The following is a 14,613-nucleotide window of genomic DNA, read 5'->3' as shown; positions in this document are numbered from 1 at the left end:
GCACTGCTTTCCCCTCCTGAGACGCCTGACGGTTTGCCAGAATCTCTTCGAGGCAGTCCGAAAGTCTTTTTCCATGGCCTCTCCGAACTCCTCCCACATCCGAGTTTTTGCTTCAGCCACTGCCCGAGCCGCATTCCGCTTGGCCTGTCGGCAATGTTCCCTCTAATTTTTCATGTGACTGAGCGAACACACAAACTCCCTGAGTGGTCCCTTGGACCACTGTGAGCGACATCAGACGTGTGCACTGTGGTCACGCCAGCACCGAATCCATCCAAGTTACATGGTTTATTAAAATAATCAAATTACAGCATTTACATTTATGTTAGACTACTTTTAAACTGCTTTAGCCCACTTACAATGAAAATGTAAAAAAAAATCTAGCCATTGGCCTGTGTACTATGTTAATACTATTGGAAGTAAAAATAACTTGAACTCCAATTTCGAAAACACAACTTTCTTTCTTTTCTTTTTTTTTTGTATAAAGCTCTGACTTGTATTATGAGTATGAGTCTGGTCTGGGAGAGAGTCCTGTAACTCTCTGTCTGCAAAATACAGTATATAATGACCAATGCTGGGCAATTAATTATATAGTTACTCCTCAAAAAAGTAACTCAGTTTGGCAAACAACAATGTTTTTTGCAGCTATTTTTTTAAATGCAGCCAATGCATTTTTAAATAAACATTTCAAAAATATTTACAGAACAATCAGCTGTTCTGCATCAAATCTGATGCCACACAAATTATTTGTGCCACTCCAAAAATTATTTCTGTCCACTATGAGATAAAGGAGAACAACAGCCTGATACCTGCAGGCCTGACAACAGGAGATGTATCACTGCTGTAACACCTGTAACATTCAGCAGTCGCCTCATTGTTCTGACACACACAACAAAACTATTGAGTACACTACACACTAACTACACAAGATTTGCGCTAAACGTCTCAAATCTCTCACTTCTCAAAACACCGCCGTCACTCCTAAAACTTCCCCCCGTTTCTTAACAACTAGATGCCACGTTGCCATATCATTTTTTGATTGGTCGACATGGTACTTTTTTGGACAAATAGGAAAGAGAGAGGGGGGTGGGGGTTTGTTTTTGCTAACAGGCGGACAGTGCTTTCGAGCCTTTTTTTCTTACAAAACGCCGTTTTTACCGTTTCTTCCCGCAGTAAATATAAACAACGATAGTATTCAGGAAGAAAAACAAACATTGCATTTTTTTTTTATCACAACTCTGGTTTTACGTGGCCTATCAACACAATTTAAAGACTAGTATAATGTCTACACTTTTTCCGTCAATTGTTCCGTCTGTCCTGCTCACATCTCCAATGGTTGTACACGTTATCATTAACGTGGCTTCACTCCACATCAGCCACGCCGCTTTGCTAGCTAAAACACCGGTGTTGGCACATAAGGACGCTGTCATAGCCTGTCAACCACGTTGATTAGCTGCGCATATACAATGTGAATCGCGTGATTGGCTGGACTATGGGATAAGGTGGCATCGTTCTAATCCCATACGGGGGCAGCCAGTCACTTACTGACTAACACTGCAAAACAGAATTGTTAATTTCAATTCAGGTTAGTTTTTTTTTTTGTGCACAACGCAGATTTTCTGTGCGCAGAGACCGTGCCAGCAGTGCGCAATTGCGCACGTGCGCAGCTTAGAGGGAACATTGCCTGTCGGTACCTGTCAGCTGCCTCCGAAGTCCCACAGGCTAACCAAGCCCGACAGGACTCCTTCAGCCTGGTGGCTCCCTTCACCTCTGGTATCCACCATTTGGTTCGGGGGTTACCACCACGACAGGCACCTTGCGGCCACAGCTCAATGCAGCAGCTTCGGCAATGGAGATGCTGAACATGGTCCATTCGGACAATGTCCCCAGTCTCCCTCGGAATGCTGTTGAAGCTCTGCCAGAGGTGTGCGTTGAAGATCTCACGGACTGGGGCCTCTGCTAGGCGTCCCATATGATCTTTCTCTTAGTATTTAGGCATGAACACAACGCCGACAGCCCAAGGCAAAGATGAAACTAGCACAAAGAGACTTTAAAGCAATTGTAATGAAGGAAAAGGAGAAGGAATAGGGAGGTCCTTTTCCATCAGGCTAAATTAAATAAATATAAAGGGGCCGTGGTAGCTAAGGAGTACGATATTCAAGAGCAACTACTTCAGTAAACACATTAGCTAGACGGTAACTATAATAGTTTGCTCTTTAGTATTCCAAGCAGACATTTTAGAGTTGAGTTGGGCTAGTCATAGCCCAACTCAACTCTAAAATGTCTGCTGTGAACCAACAGAAAGGTATTATAACCTTTTAATGCAAAACTATTAATTATAACCACTTCAGCAAAATATGCAACATTTCGGAGCAATGCAAATGCGACAGTAAGAGATATTTGTATGATTTGCAAACACATTGTTGAGAAAAACCTTTTAATGTTGCAGAACAGGTAACAGTTTGCTCACCAGTCCATGAGGCGGCAGCGATTTCCTCTCCAGTCATACATTTACTACATCATGCTTACTTTCTGCTCATGCTTAGTAGAAAGCAGCTCCCATCTGCAAAATGTTTAACTACACGCTAAACGCTGCCCTTCAGTCGCATTAAAGACCGTTATCATGTTTTATGCTCACTGGTTAGTGCAGCAGATTGCTCCAACTTTCAGAAAGGCTGCTTCCCACACTGCATGCAAAATCACACCACTTTGCAGCACTTACATACCTTTCCTGTCACCCTCCATTAGCGTAAGAGCAGCTTAGCCTATACATCACTTCACGAACACCCATCTCTCCGTACAGTTAATGTTGTTTCGGTCCTCTGTTCTGAAACACGATTGAAGACGTGATATACTGTAAGTAGGAGGTCAGGACTCTGAAGTCAAGCTAAATTACCCTGATGTTTACATAATAGCTACTAGCAGCAATCATTCCAAATATATAATATATAATTATTTTTTACTGCATTCTGCAAGTTTTAGACTCTCAGAGATAGTCTGTGGTTTCTCAGCATATATATTATGATGTTATGGTTTTTTTTTTGTTTAATCACAGGCCTGGTGTGCAACAGGACTTTTAATAATTATGCCTGTTGGCCCGATGGACTCCCTAACACTACTGTTGTTGTGCCATGCCCGTGGTATTTGCCCTGGCACCGTAAAGGTAAGAGATGTGTGAGTTTTTGGCCATACACAATATTTCAGACATGCTCATGCCAGGTCACTTAAAATGCCCTGCAGAGAAGGACAGCTGCCTATGACTGGACTTCTCAGTAAATCACAGAGGTCTGTTTGTGTGTGTGTGTGTGTGTATGTGTAGTTCAGCATGGCGTGGTGTATCAGGAATGTGATGTGAATGGCCAGTGGGTGACTACATATAATACCAGCGAATGTGATTCTCATGAACAAGTACAACATCTGGTAAGAATAGTCTTTTTTTATTCTACTTGATCTGAAAGCATTAGATATAGCTGAGAGAAACTAAAGAACAAAGAGATTTTGTCTAATTTTACTATAAATAAAAAATAAAAATTAAAAAAGATTTAACAAACGTGTGTTCTGATCTGCAGCAGTACTATGTCCATATTCGGATCATGTACACGGTGGGCTATTCCTTATCCCTGGTGGCTTTAGTGTTGGCTCTTGGCATTCTCATATTCTTTAGGTAATAATCATTTACACTTTAAATCATTTCAAGCACATTTTAAGAGAGCAAAACCAGATGATTGATACACCAACAGATTGCCTCTTGGATGATTGTTGCTTCTCCTTCATCAGGAAACTCCACTGCATGAGGAACAACATCCACATGAATCTTTTTGCCTCTTTCATCCTGCGAGCTTTGTCTGTCCTCATCAAAGATGCTCTGTTCGAAACCAGCCACATAGCACAGGGCTTGAACAGAGACGAGGAGCAGGGATTCCCCCCTGCATCTATAGCTCCAATAGAGCTGCTGGTCAACAACGAGGTCAGTTTTGCTCTTCATGTTTAACAGTGATCACCAAAGACTTTATCAGAAGTGGAAATGAGACAAATGTTTTCTTATTTGTGACCGTTCTATTATTTTTTTGATTAGCTAATAAAATAAAAGTACAAAACAGTTCTGGATTTAGGTTCTGATCGTTATAGTATGTTCACAATGTGTCATAAAGGTGAACTTTGAGCTCTATAAGAACAACAATCCTGATTCTGTTTAAAGGATTCATATATGCGCTCATTAGCCAATTTGTTTAGTACTTACTAGTACCACTGTCTAAGTTTCCTGTTCTTAACTGACAGAAGTGGTACCCAGTGTGGCCCATTCAGAGATGCTCTTCTGTGTGGCTTGGTTGTAATGAGTGGTTATTTAAGTAACTGTTGCCTTCCTATCAGCTTTCTGACTGAAAAAGCAGACTAGTTGGTATGATGTTCCTGTTCTGAAATGCAGTGTTACTTTTACGGCAGACGTAATAGGACTGAAACCTTTCAAAAAGTTTAGCTTTCTCTCTTGGGGATCATCCAGATGTTTTTTTTTTTCTTTTTGGCAAATATAAGATGAACCTTTGTGTTCTTTTTGATGTGGTTTTCTCCTTGAACTCTCCCTTCGGTGCCATTTTCCCCAGTCTCCTTCCTATAGCTGAATCATGAACTCTGAACTTAACTGAGACATGTGAAGCCTGTGGTTCTTTAATGTTGTTCTGGGTTCTTTTGTGATCTCCTGGATGAGTCATCAATGTGCTCTTGGAGCCGGTCATTCCTGGGAAGGTTAACCACTGTTCCAAGTTTTCCCCATGTGTGAATAATGGCTCTCATAGTGATTCACTGGAGTCCTGAAGCCTTGGAAATGGCTTTGTACCCTTTCCAGGCTGATAGATGTTAGTGACTATGTTTCTCAGGTGTTTCTTTAGATTGTAGCATGATGCATTGCTTTTGGGGATCTTTTAACCTGCTTCACTTTGTCAGACAGATTCTATGTAAGTGATTTCCTGATTCAGCAGGTCTGCCAGTAATCAGGTCTGAGCCTGTTTAGTGAAACTGAACTCAGCTTCCCAAAAAATGAGATCAATCACAGTTAATTCATGATGTAACAAGAAGGTCAATTACTTTTTCACACAGGACCAGTGCCAATTTTCTTACTTAATCAATAAAATCTTTATTTAAAAACTGCATTTTGCATTTACTTATGTTTGTCTAATATCCACATTATATTTAATTGTTTTTAATGTCAAAACAGGTACAGCTAAAAAGGCTTTTAATGATTACTTATGTTAGTCAAGCATGTGAGGAGTCTCACCAACACAACAAAGATGAGAAACTGCATACATGACCAAAATAAAATACAGTAGTTTGCTGCAGAAGAGATTAATATATAAATGTGCGCTTGGGTTGTCACAGCTGGCTGAAATTGGGTTTAAAGTTGCTGCTGTTGTAAACTCTTACCTCTGTGGGCACAGAGCCCGAATCCCGGCGCAGAAGGAGCTCCCACTTCCGCCGATGTCATCATTCACATTGGCTAAATAATGTGTCAGGCAACTCTTCTCGACAGTCTAAAATATGTGATATTAACCTTTTCTTGCAGACAATGGTCAGCTGTCGCATCGCCATGGTTATGATGCAGTATAGTATCATGGCTAACAGCTACTGGTTGCTGGTGGAAGGCATCTACCTCCACAACCTCCTGGTCATCACTGTGTTTACGGAGAGGAACTACTTCAAAATTTACCAGTGCATCGGTTGGGGTGAGCTGGCCTGAATCTGTGAAGTCATAGGTCAGGGGATGCAAGTCAGTTATGTGTTATATGATACTTTTTGCATTGAGCCAAATGAAGTAAGAGCATACAAATTGTTAAGTGCTAATTGGCTGTTTTGCATTTAGACAACTCTTGTTTTTTTCACAGGTACCCCATTAATATTCCTCGTGCCATGGGTGGCGATTAAATACCTGTATGAAAATCAGGAGTAAGTTTCCCTCTCTTTCCCTCTTCCCTGTTCTCCAGGTTGTTTAACAAGAGTGAAAACCTGCCAACGAGTTTAAATTTTAGCTTGTAACATTTGTATCAGGACACCATGTCAAAAAAAAGTCAGCAGATTGTCTTTCTCCAAAAATCTTGATGCTTGCGGTTAATTTAACACACAATTTACTACATGAAGGATTGGCTGCAATTCAACTTTTCACACAGACATGTTTTATCTCCTGCTGGATGCCAGTCTGGTTTAACAGCTGTGTTTGCACATTCTTAATATTTCATGTTAACTTTCGGCAGGACCCCAAATATTCTGCAAAGCAGTAAATGAAGTGCTTTTAAGGTCACACTGTGCTCTTATGTAAAGTCTTAAAAGCCTTAACAACATGTTTTACAGTGTGAGCCGTGTCCACAAGCGTTCTAGTAAAGTAGAGGAAATATGTCAGGTGGTTTCTCACTGATATTTCATTCAGTGCTTTTCTTTTTTCTTTTCAGTTGCTGGGAGCAAAATATAAACATGAAATACTGGTGGATCATACGCGCTCCGATACTGGCAGCTGTTATGGTAATTTTGTCGTCGTCCTCCTCCTCTTTATGTGTCTTCGCATCTTGTTATGCCATGTCCTTTTTTTAACATTTCAATTATTCCTGCATGTAAACGTTAATGGCAAAAAAGCAGCTTCGCCTTACAATGGTATATGTGTAACTGTCAATCTGGCATTTCCAGCTATTTTTATCCCCCACTCGTGAACTGTTAAATATTAAACATACCTCTTTTATTCATGTTGTGTTAAAGATAAGATGTGCTTCACACAAAATTCTGTGAAGCCTGTCAGGGGTCAAAAATTCGTGGATTAAATCAAATTAATATTTGCATTGTGACCAACTCTGCAACCTGTATTCATCCTGTCACCAGGACTTTTATTAGACGTGTGTTCTGCAAAGGTCACTCCTAAGCATTTACACAAGTCCAATTTGTCGTGGCTCTTAAGTGAAGCCAGACATCCTGGCACTTTCCATGCATTTATCTTCCAGCTAAGTGACCTGTATCCCACAGGAATTCCTGTGTTGGGGTTCCTGTTGGAATGGGAGGGCTGGTCCCAATTTCACTGTTTCCCTCTTTATCTTGATCCCACCATTCTCAAGCTGCACGACACAGTAGAAAACTACACTGTAGCATTCACATTGATTGTGTGTGTGTAGTGTGTGTGTGTGTGAGACTGCTCCAGGTGTTACAGATATTTTGACAATTACAGCAATTTTATTCAAGTCTGTGCAAATATAGAACTACAGATATTCATATGTAGATAAATATGTAGGTGGTTTAATACGCAGTGTGCTGACAGATTTAGCCAGCCTATAGTTAGCTTTGCATCTGTTAAATACACTCATCAGCCACTTTGATGGGTACAGCATCAACTGCTCATTAAAGTAAATAATCGTGGCATAAACCTTGTACTTCAAACTGAGCATCAGAATGAAAAAGACAAGTGATTTAAATAACGCTGAATGCACCACGTTGTCGGTACCGTGCAGGCTGCTCCGAGTATTTCACGTACCCCTTACTACCAAATGATCATCATTTAAATACCACAGCCTGCCTGAGCATTGTTGTCAACTATGCCTATCCCTTTATCACCACACTGTACCCATCATCTGATGGCTGCTTCCAGCAGGATAACTTGGCATGTCCAAAAGCTTGTCACATCTAAAAGTGGTTACTTAAACAGTTCATTATTGTCAAGCTCCCCAGTCACCAGATCTCAAGCCAGTAGAGTACCTTTGGGCTGTGGAGAAATAGGAGATTCACATCATGGATGTGCAACTAACATGGACCAAAATCTCGGAGGAATCTTTTCAGCGCTGTGTTGAATCTATGCCATGATGAATTAAAACACTTCTGTATTGGCTCTAAAGTGATACTAGTAAATGTACCTAATGAAATGGCCAGTAAGTGTATATTTATATTGATTAACAATTTATCATGGCTATGGTTAAGCTCCTTTTCTAAATATTACAAGTTACCATATGGTTTAAATGTTGAATAACTGTGCAGCGTTACACAGTTCCGTTCACCATTAAATTCTCATGCCGGTTCATACTGGGCTGCTGATATAACAATCCGTGACAGAAATTAAATGCACGCATTAGGTCCAAGCACCACAAATTACCCATGACAAATTATTTTAAAATATTAAAGGTCACATCATAAGTGATTTCATCAGGAGAACACCTACTGTTGTCTGAAATGCCAGCTGTTATGAAAGGGTTTCCCAATGTGCTTGAAAACACTTTTTGCACAGCTATTGGGACTAATGCAGATAGTTATGCTTTTATCTGCTGATCCTTTGTGATATTTATAACTCAGATTTCTTCCATTTCTCTCATTAATCACAATTTTTCTGGGCCTGTATGCATCTGGAAGATCCATCTCCACTGTACTGGAGAAAGATGAGCTTTATGACGGTATCTTTTGCATAATATAAGTAAACTATTTCCAGTAACATTGTCTTTCTCTGTCTCTTACAGATCAACTTCCTTATCTTTATCCATATCATCAAAATTCTCGTGTCAAAGCTTCGAGCACACCAAATGAGATACACAGACTATAAGTTCCGGTGAGTCTGAATATGATGTTGTTTTTCTCTTGATTTGCGTTTTTTTTCTCTCTACTTAGTCTTTGCTTTCTGTCCTTTTGTCTCTCCTCTCCTCTGTCCCAGGTTGGCTAAGTCAACGCTAACCTTGATCCCGCTGCTCGGGATCCATAACGTGGTCTTTATCTTCGCAACAGATGAGTCCACCAGTGGCAGCATCGGCTTGCGTCTCACCAGGCTCTTCTCTGACCTCTTCTTCTCCTCCTTCCAGGTTGGACTTTAACAACAAATGACTGTTAGTCATGAACTTCGAAACATGTTTATTTTTTCACAACACTATTTCTAGTATGATTCAGCATCATTAATCACCTTAAGGAGAGTGGCGTGCCTCAGGACAGTGAATTAAGACATCTCTGGTTTTAATGAAAGTTATTGTTAAAGCTTTATGTGGTGTAATAATTCACCTCAGCTGTCCTTGCATAAGTACAGAACAAGAAAAAAAAATACACACCTCAAACCAACAAAAAGGGTTACGGTTTGTCTGAGATGCACACAACACAGCCTTCATGCTACAGCTGTGCCAAGAATGGATGCCAAGGCGTAATGGTCCAGAAAGGCGAAGTCCACATATGGAGGCACTTAGGGTGGCAGTTGCTGGTAGGTTTTTAAGGCAGGAGGTCATGATTCGCATCCAGTTTTTCTCTGATTTGTTTACGTATCCCCTAAACCTCACCCAAAAAGGTGAGGTTTAGGGGAGAGAATTGTGATTTGGGCTAAAATACAGCCCTCAACACTTTCCATGGAAAACTACTTGGTAATACATGGTACTCAGTGCTTACAATGAACTGGCAACTTGTCCGGGGTGTATCACCTCTCGCCCTGTGACAGCTCGTGAACTGAATAACTCACTCAAATTGATTGATTGATGGGAACTAGTTAATTTAATTTTGTGCTTGTCAAGTAGTCCTGAACAAGGGCGAATGGGTGTTATCAATATCAAGTGTTTGTGTGGAGAGATGTGACAAAAGAGTTAAAACAGCAATTTTAAGGTTGGGTTTTTTGTAGGTTAACAAATGTTAGCTTAAAAAAATTAAATGTCCGAACCGTAACAGCATCCGATTCACAGTTAGAAATGTATGTTGTAGGCTACTAAAAAAATAATAAAACTAATAATAATCTTGCATAATTGTCTCTCTCTGCTTCTGTGAGTTTTCCATCTCTGAGACAGTCATGATGTGCTGTAATACTTGTGTGTCAGAAGAGATTAAATTAACACACTATGAGCACTGCTAAATGACTTTGTCACACAGTGACATAATTAGAGTGACCTTTAGGCACTGGAAACAGAGATGACAGATGACCAACAGACAGAGCAAAAGAGAATTTCAAAGTCAAAAGATGGCAAACATAGCTGTGAGGTTTACATCTTAAGACAGATGTTACTCAAAGGCACTTGTGGTTTATTTTAAAGAAGTAAACTTGCAGTTTCTGCCTGGAGTGTGGTGCATATATTAGAATACATTCAGTTTCATGTTTTCATAGCTGCAGAGTAGCATGTAAGTGAATATTGTGGGTGAAAATGGCTAGTAGACAGAATGAAATCAGTATTGTTTGTCTTCACAGGGTCTCCTGGTGGCAATCTTGTACTGCTTTGTCAACAAAGAAGTGAGTCATCTCGATTGCACAACAAATACACCATCTTCAGATGTTCGAAGCTTTGTAGTGTCTACTTTATGTCTCTGCTGTCTCCCCAGGTGCAGTCCGAGATCCTGAAGAAGTGGAAGCGCTGGAAGCTAGGGAGGAACATTGAGGAGGAGTACCGCCACACCTATAGCAATACCCCAAACACAAAAACAGCCAGCCTCTTAAACCACGCCCCTCGAATGCCTCACCTCCCAGACATCGCCAAAACCACCGCCCCAGTTTGTAGCCCCGAGGAGAGGCACATGCTCGTCGCTAGCAACCAAAATGGCATGGTCCACAGTACAGAGGAAGGGAAGTGTGCCTCACTGCTGCACGAGGGGACCATCGGCAACTATATCCTGGTAGAGGACATCAGCATTACTGACAAGCTGCAGTGTTACGAAGTGCAGAAAGAGAACATGGAGAGCCACCTGTGAAAGCTACTGGGACTACTTAAAAAAGGAAGCTGGATGGCTTTGGGCTCTCATCGTGCTCTGACAGACTGACTTGCTCAGCTGTAAAGAGCCGAGTTAATGGTGTCACTTTTCAGGTCGGCCCTCAGAGATCTGCGTCACTGGAGAGCTGTCGCCACAGTCTGAGAGGAGGATCAGGAAGGGCATCCACGCTGACATTTCGAATGTGCTGCGAGTCTCGTGAACGGATTAGTTTAGATGTTTTGTAGCACAGAATAAGAAGCTGCTGCATGCTGAACAATTTTTGCAACAGCATCCCGAGGCAGATAAGCCACGGAAGATCGTAATGACATACCAAACATGAAACCTGAAGTAACAAAAGCACCAAAAAATAAATAAATAAACCCCAACTGTAAAGGTCACAGGGTCCTTGCTTGAGCCTCTGCTTTAACTTATCCTATCTATCAAATTTCTGGTACTAAAGTTTAAATACAAAGAGAGCATTGAACTGAATACACACAAAAAAGACTACAAAATATACAAAATAACATGCGGTAGGAACAGATGGGAAACCTTTTTTTTTATATATATATATCTGCTTTGCTCTAATATCTGTAAATGTTTTCCTGTCTATGTGATTTAGATGAAAATGTGCAGAAAAAAAAGAAACATTCTGTTGACTATACCTCAAACAATATGGTGACCACAGTGTTGTTCAAGTGACCTCATTCAGGGCTCATGGGAAACTGGCAGCTGCTGTCCCCAGGTCCTTCTCGTCTTGCTTGTCGACATTAAAGGAGGTCAAGTGATGGTATAGGACCAATTATAAATAAGCTAAAATCATCATCACTTGACTTTCTTATGTCTTTTAGATTAAAATACATCTTTTTTATATTAGTTGAATACTGCTGATTGCTATTGTTGCAGCTGTTTAAACTTGCCGTGTATGTTTTAAGGTGATAGTTGAATTCCTTTGCCACTACACGCATTTCCTTTTCTACCTTTTGCCATCAAGATGTTGTCTGAATGACATGCCTCGCCCCTGAATCCAGGGTGGTTATCCAATCAAGGATAAAAATACACACAACTTTACGACCTGTAAAGGTGTGACTCCAGCATCGTTCCTAAAAATGGCGCGTCACCTCTGGCATGAGGATGGTCCCGGGACTTCATGCATGAAGACTGCGTAAATTTTGCGAGCTTAACTTAAGAGTTGTGTGAATAATCACTCTACGGTGCCATTGTGTCAGACGAAAACGTCTTTGCTAATGACTGCTAGTGACTGGATTCGCCCAGTAACCATACCAACAGAGTCTAATGTGCAACCGTACCATGTCTGCAGTGGCTGTGAACACTTTTGAACAAAACTCTGCATCACAAAAGCTGAACAAGCATGCTTTGGCGTGGCAAACAAAGCTAATCAGACAGTGGTACATTTGTGTCTGATTGCATTTATTTTCAAAGAAGGGAAGCAACCTGCAGAGCAGAAATGAATATCTGAATTGCTGAAACCTTTTGCCAGAACTAACTGAACTTGACTTTGTATGTATCTATTTGCACAATGTTAATTTATAATTGGAAGATACCATGTCTCTCTATATATGTGTTTATACAGGTGATTTTATTTGATTGCAGTCCATATTTCCCACGCATGTCTTTGAGTGGGTGTGTGTATTTTCAGGGTATGAATGTGTGTAGTTTCAGTATTCCAGATTTGTGGATGTAAGATGAATAATGGGCTGCCAGCAGAGGCTTGATAAAAACCAGTGCAAGTGGCTTGACACAGAGCGCAGAGGTCAGAGGTTAGTATGAGTCAGTCTCCCTCTAGCATATACAGTAAAGAACCACAGGACATTCCCAAACACCATGCCTGTATAAGGCAAGAAGAAGACACAGCTCTCTGTTTTATAATGGAAACGACTCATTGTGATTCCTCAGTGCCATTTTGTAGCCCACAGCGGCAACATGTTTCTCATTCAGATCAAGATTCTGTTCATTAACACTTCAGTCAGTTCCTGCTGTTGAGGTGGGAAAAAATTGTAGGCTGAGGTTGTTTTTCATCGCCATCTGCTGAGGATAGTAATAGAGCAGGTAGACAGCCACATTTTTGCTGGGAAGTACATCGACCGTGGTTCTGCCACAAGTATCTTTGCAGTGTTTTTTTAGATCTTTTTTTCATTGTTTTGTAGACATTTCACAAAGTAATAAAGGAATGTTGTACACGTCAAAGAAAATAGGATTCAGTAGAGCTATATCCTAATTTAGCTTCAAGCTACTACATGTATTTTAAGCTGTGACCATAACCATGTTTGCATTTAAAGTTAGGAGCTTGGGTCACTCCCTTTCCTGGATCAAAGTGGTTCTGTCTGAATGTATTCTTTAAAAGGCTCAACTCAGTATGTTTCTTTTTCTCTTCTCTTAAAGGTGGTTATGTAAAGTTTATGTGGTGTGAAGAATCGGTCAGTATATAAACCGACTGCGTCCAGGTGTATACAATTCATCATATATTGTGTCCGCTTTGTGCAAATGGTAAAAGAATAAATAACAGTGTATTCGAAAGTTGATTTTAACTTGCAGTGGCTTTTGTATTGGTGAATATTCATGATGTTACAATAAAAAGGAAGGAACCGTGTGCAGAGAAACTCTTTTGACTTGATGGAGACATCTGTTGCTTTGGCTATCTGGCTGGCCAGGCAGCTTTTTTGGCTGAATGACATGCTGTCTTGTGAAAGAGGTGAGTATTGATTCTACCCTCGGGGTCGAGCGTTGTTTACTATGGCACATTGTTCCTATTATGGAACAACAACAGACATTGTATTGTTACACTTACAGTACTCTGTTTCATCTCACCAAGACCCTCTCTTTTTCAGTAAATTGCATGACGCAGGCTTAAATAGCATCTTAAAGCAGCTCCCCCAACACGTTTGTGGAAAAAAGGGGCTGTAACTTTCCAGAACTTTGACACTTTCTTCAGTCGTCAGCAGTGTGGAGATAATCTCTCTTTTTTTGCTCACTCATAACGTCATCTTATTCACATTTTTAATCAGTATTGCATCTCATCCCTGTCATTGCTGGACTCAACAAACATGTTAAAACAGACATACTGGAGATCTTAAACAATGTCTCTGAAGGATCTTTGAATTATTATAGGTGACAAATGTCCCAAACCCTCACCAAACATCAAGGATTTTATTAAATGGTTACACTTTGATTGTGAAAAGGTTGTAACTCCCAGTATGATTTTAGTAGAATGTTCCATTTTGGTTATTATATGGGTGGAAAGAGTGCATTTATTTCCTTGAGAGTAATAGAGAAGCTAAAACATAATGTCACTAAAGGTACTGTAAATGTTGTCTCAATCCAGTGTGGACACACAGGAGGGATGTTTTATATTACTGCTTCCCTAAAGATTTCCAGACTGTTCTGAATTTCTCCTGAATGTCTGCCAAATAATAAAAACCTCTACATATTAACCATCTGGAAACGTTTTGGGAATGTTACAAGGTGATGTTAGTGAATGTTCTTTAAAAACTCTGAGAACATGAAGTTTCTACCAGAAAGAGTGTAAGTAAGTTTTCTTACTTATTGAATCGGACACCACGTTGGGAGAACAACTTTTATAGTGTTACCTGGCACCGATTGGATCGTGTGTAACAGTGGATATCACAAGGACTACTTGGATAATGTTAAGATCTCAGTGTACAGTGTTTTTTTAAACTGAGAAAAGCAGCCAAGTTGCACTTTTATTATAGAAAGAGAGTAATTTTCTTAACTGCAGTAGTAACACAAGACCCAACACCAGCAAGTAAATTATGATTTCCAGTCAACATGAGGGAAGTAACACTTTCACTCAAATCCATATACTACTCTGTGAGCTCTAAGCACCTTGGAAAGAAAAGCTTCCGGACTTCTTTAAGTTTCCTTGAAGATGTTTCACCTCTCATCCGAGAAGCTTCTTCAGTTCTAAGAGCAATTGGTGGACAG

At 40.4% G+C, this 14,613-nt stretch overlaps 1 protein-coding gene across 2 annotated transcripts in view; it reads left to right on the top strand.

The window, feature by feature from the left end:
* Positions 1 to 13,246, top strand: part of gcgra (glucagon receptor a) — a 54,490-nt gene extending 41,244 nt beyond the window's left edge. Inside the window, exons 4-14 of one of the 2 annotated variants that reach the window (XM_063471993.1) lie at positions 3,053 to 3,160; positions 3,317 to 3,417; positions 3,567 to 3,661; positions 3,775 to 3,964; positions 5,555 to 5,714; positions 5,874 to 5,934; positions 6,435 to 6,504; positions 8,469 to 8,557; positions 8,660 to 8,804; positions 10,157 to 10,198; positions 10,288 to 13,246. In XM_063471993.1, the coding sequence (XP_063328063.1) occupies positions 3,053 to 3,160; positions 3,317 to 3,417; positions 3,567 to 3,661; positions 3,775 to 3,964; positions 5,555 to 5,714; positions 5,874 to 5,934; positions 6,435 to 6,504; positions 8,469 to 8,557; positions 8,660 to 8,804; positions 10,157 to 10,198; positions 10,288 to 10,653 (1,427 nt within the window). In that variant the 3' untranslated portion in view covers positions 10,654 to 13,246. Of the gene's footprint in view, positions 1 to 3,052; positions 3,161 to 3,316; positions 3,418 to 3,566; positions 3,662 to 3,774; positions 3,965 to 5,554; positions 5,715 to 5,873; positions 5,935 to 6,434; positions 6,505 to 8,468; positions 8,558 to 8,659; positions 8,805 to 10,156; positions 10,199 to 10,287 lie in introns of those variants that run through there. The other variant, XM_063471994.1, reaches the window with a different exon arrangement.
* The last annotated feature ends 1,367 nt before the right edge of the window (positions 13,247 to 14,613 follow it).

This window comes from Pelmatolapia mariae, linkage group LG4, assembly GCF_036321145.2.
Source record: "Pelmatolapia mariae isolate MD_Pm_ZW linkage group LG4, Pm_UMD_F_2, whole genome shotgun sequence".
NCBI classification, from domain to species: Eukaryota; Metazoa; Chordata; class Actinopteri; order Cichliformes; family Cichlidae; genus Pelmatolapia; species Pelmatolapia mariae.
The sequence above is the reverse complement of the archived record's forward strand: the minus strand, read 5'-3'. Positions and strand labels throughout refer to the sequence as shown.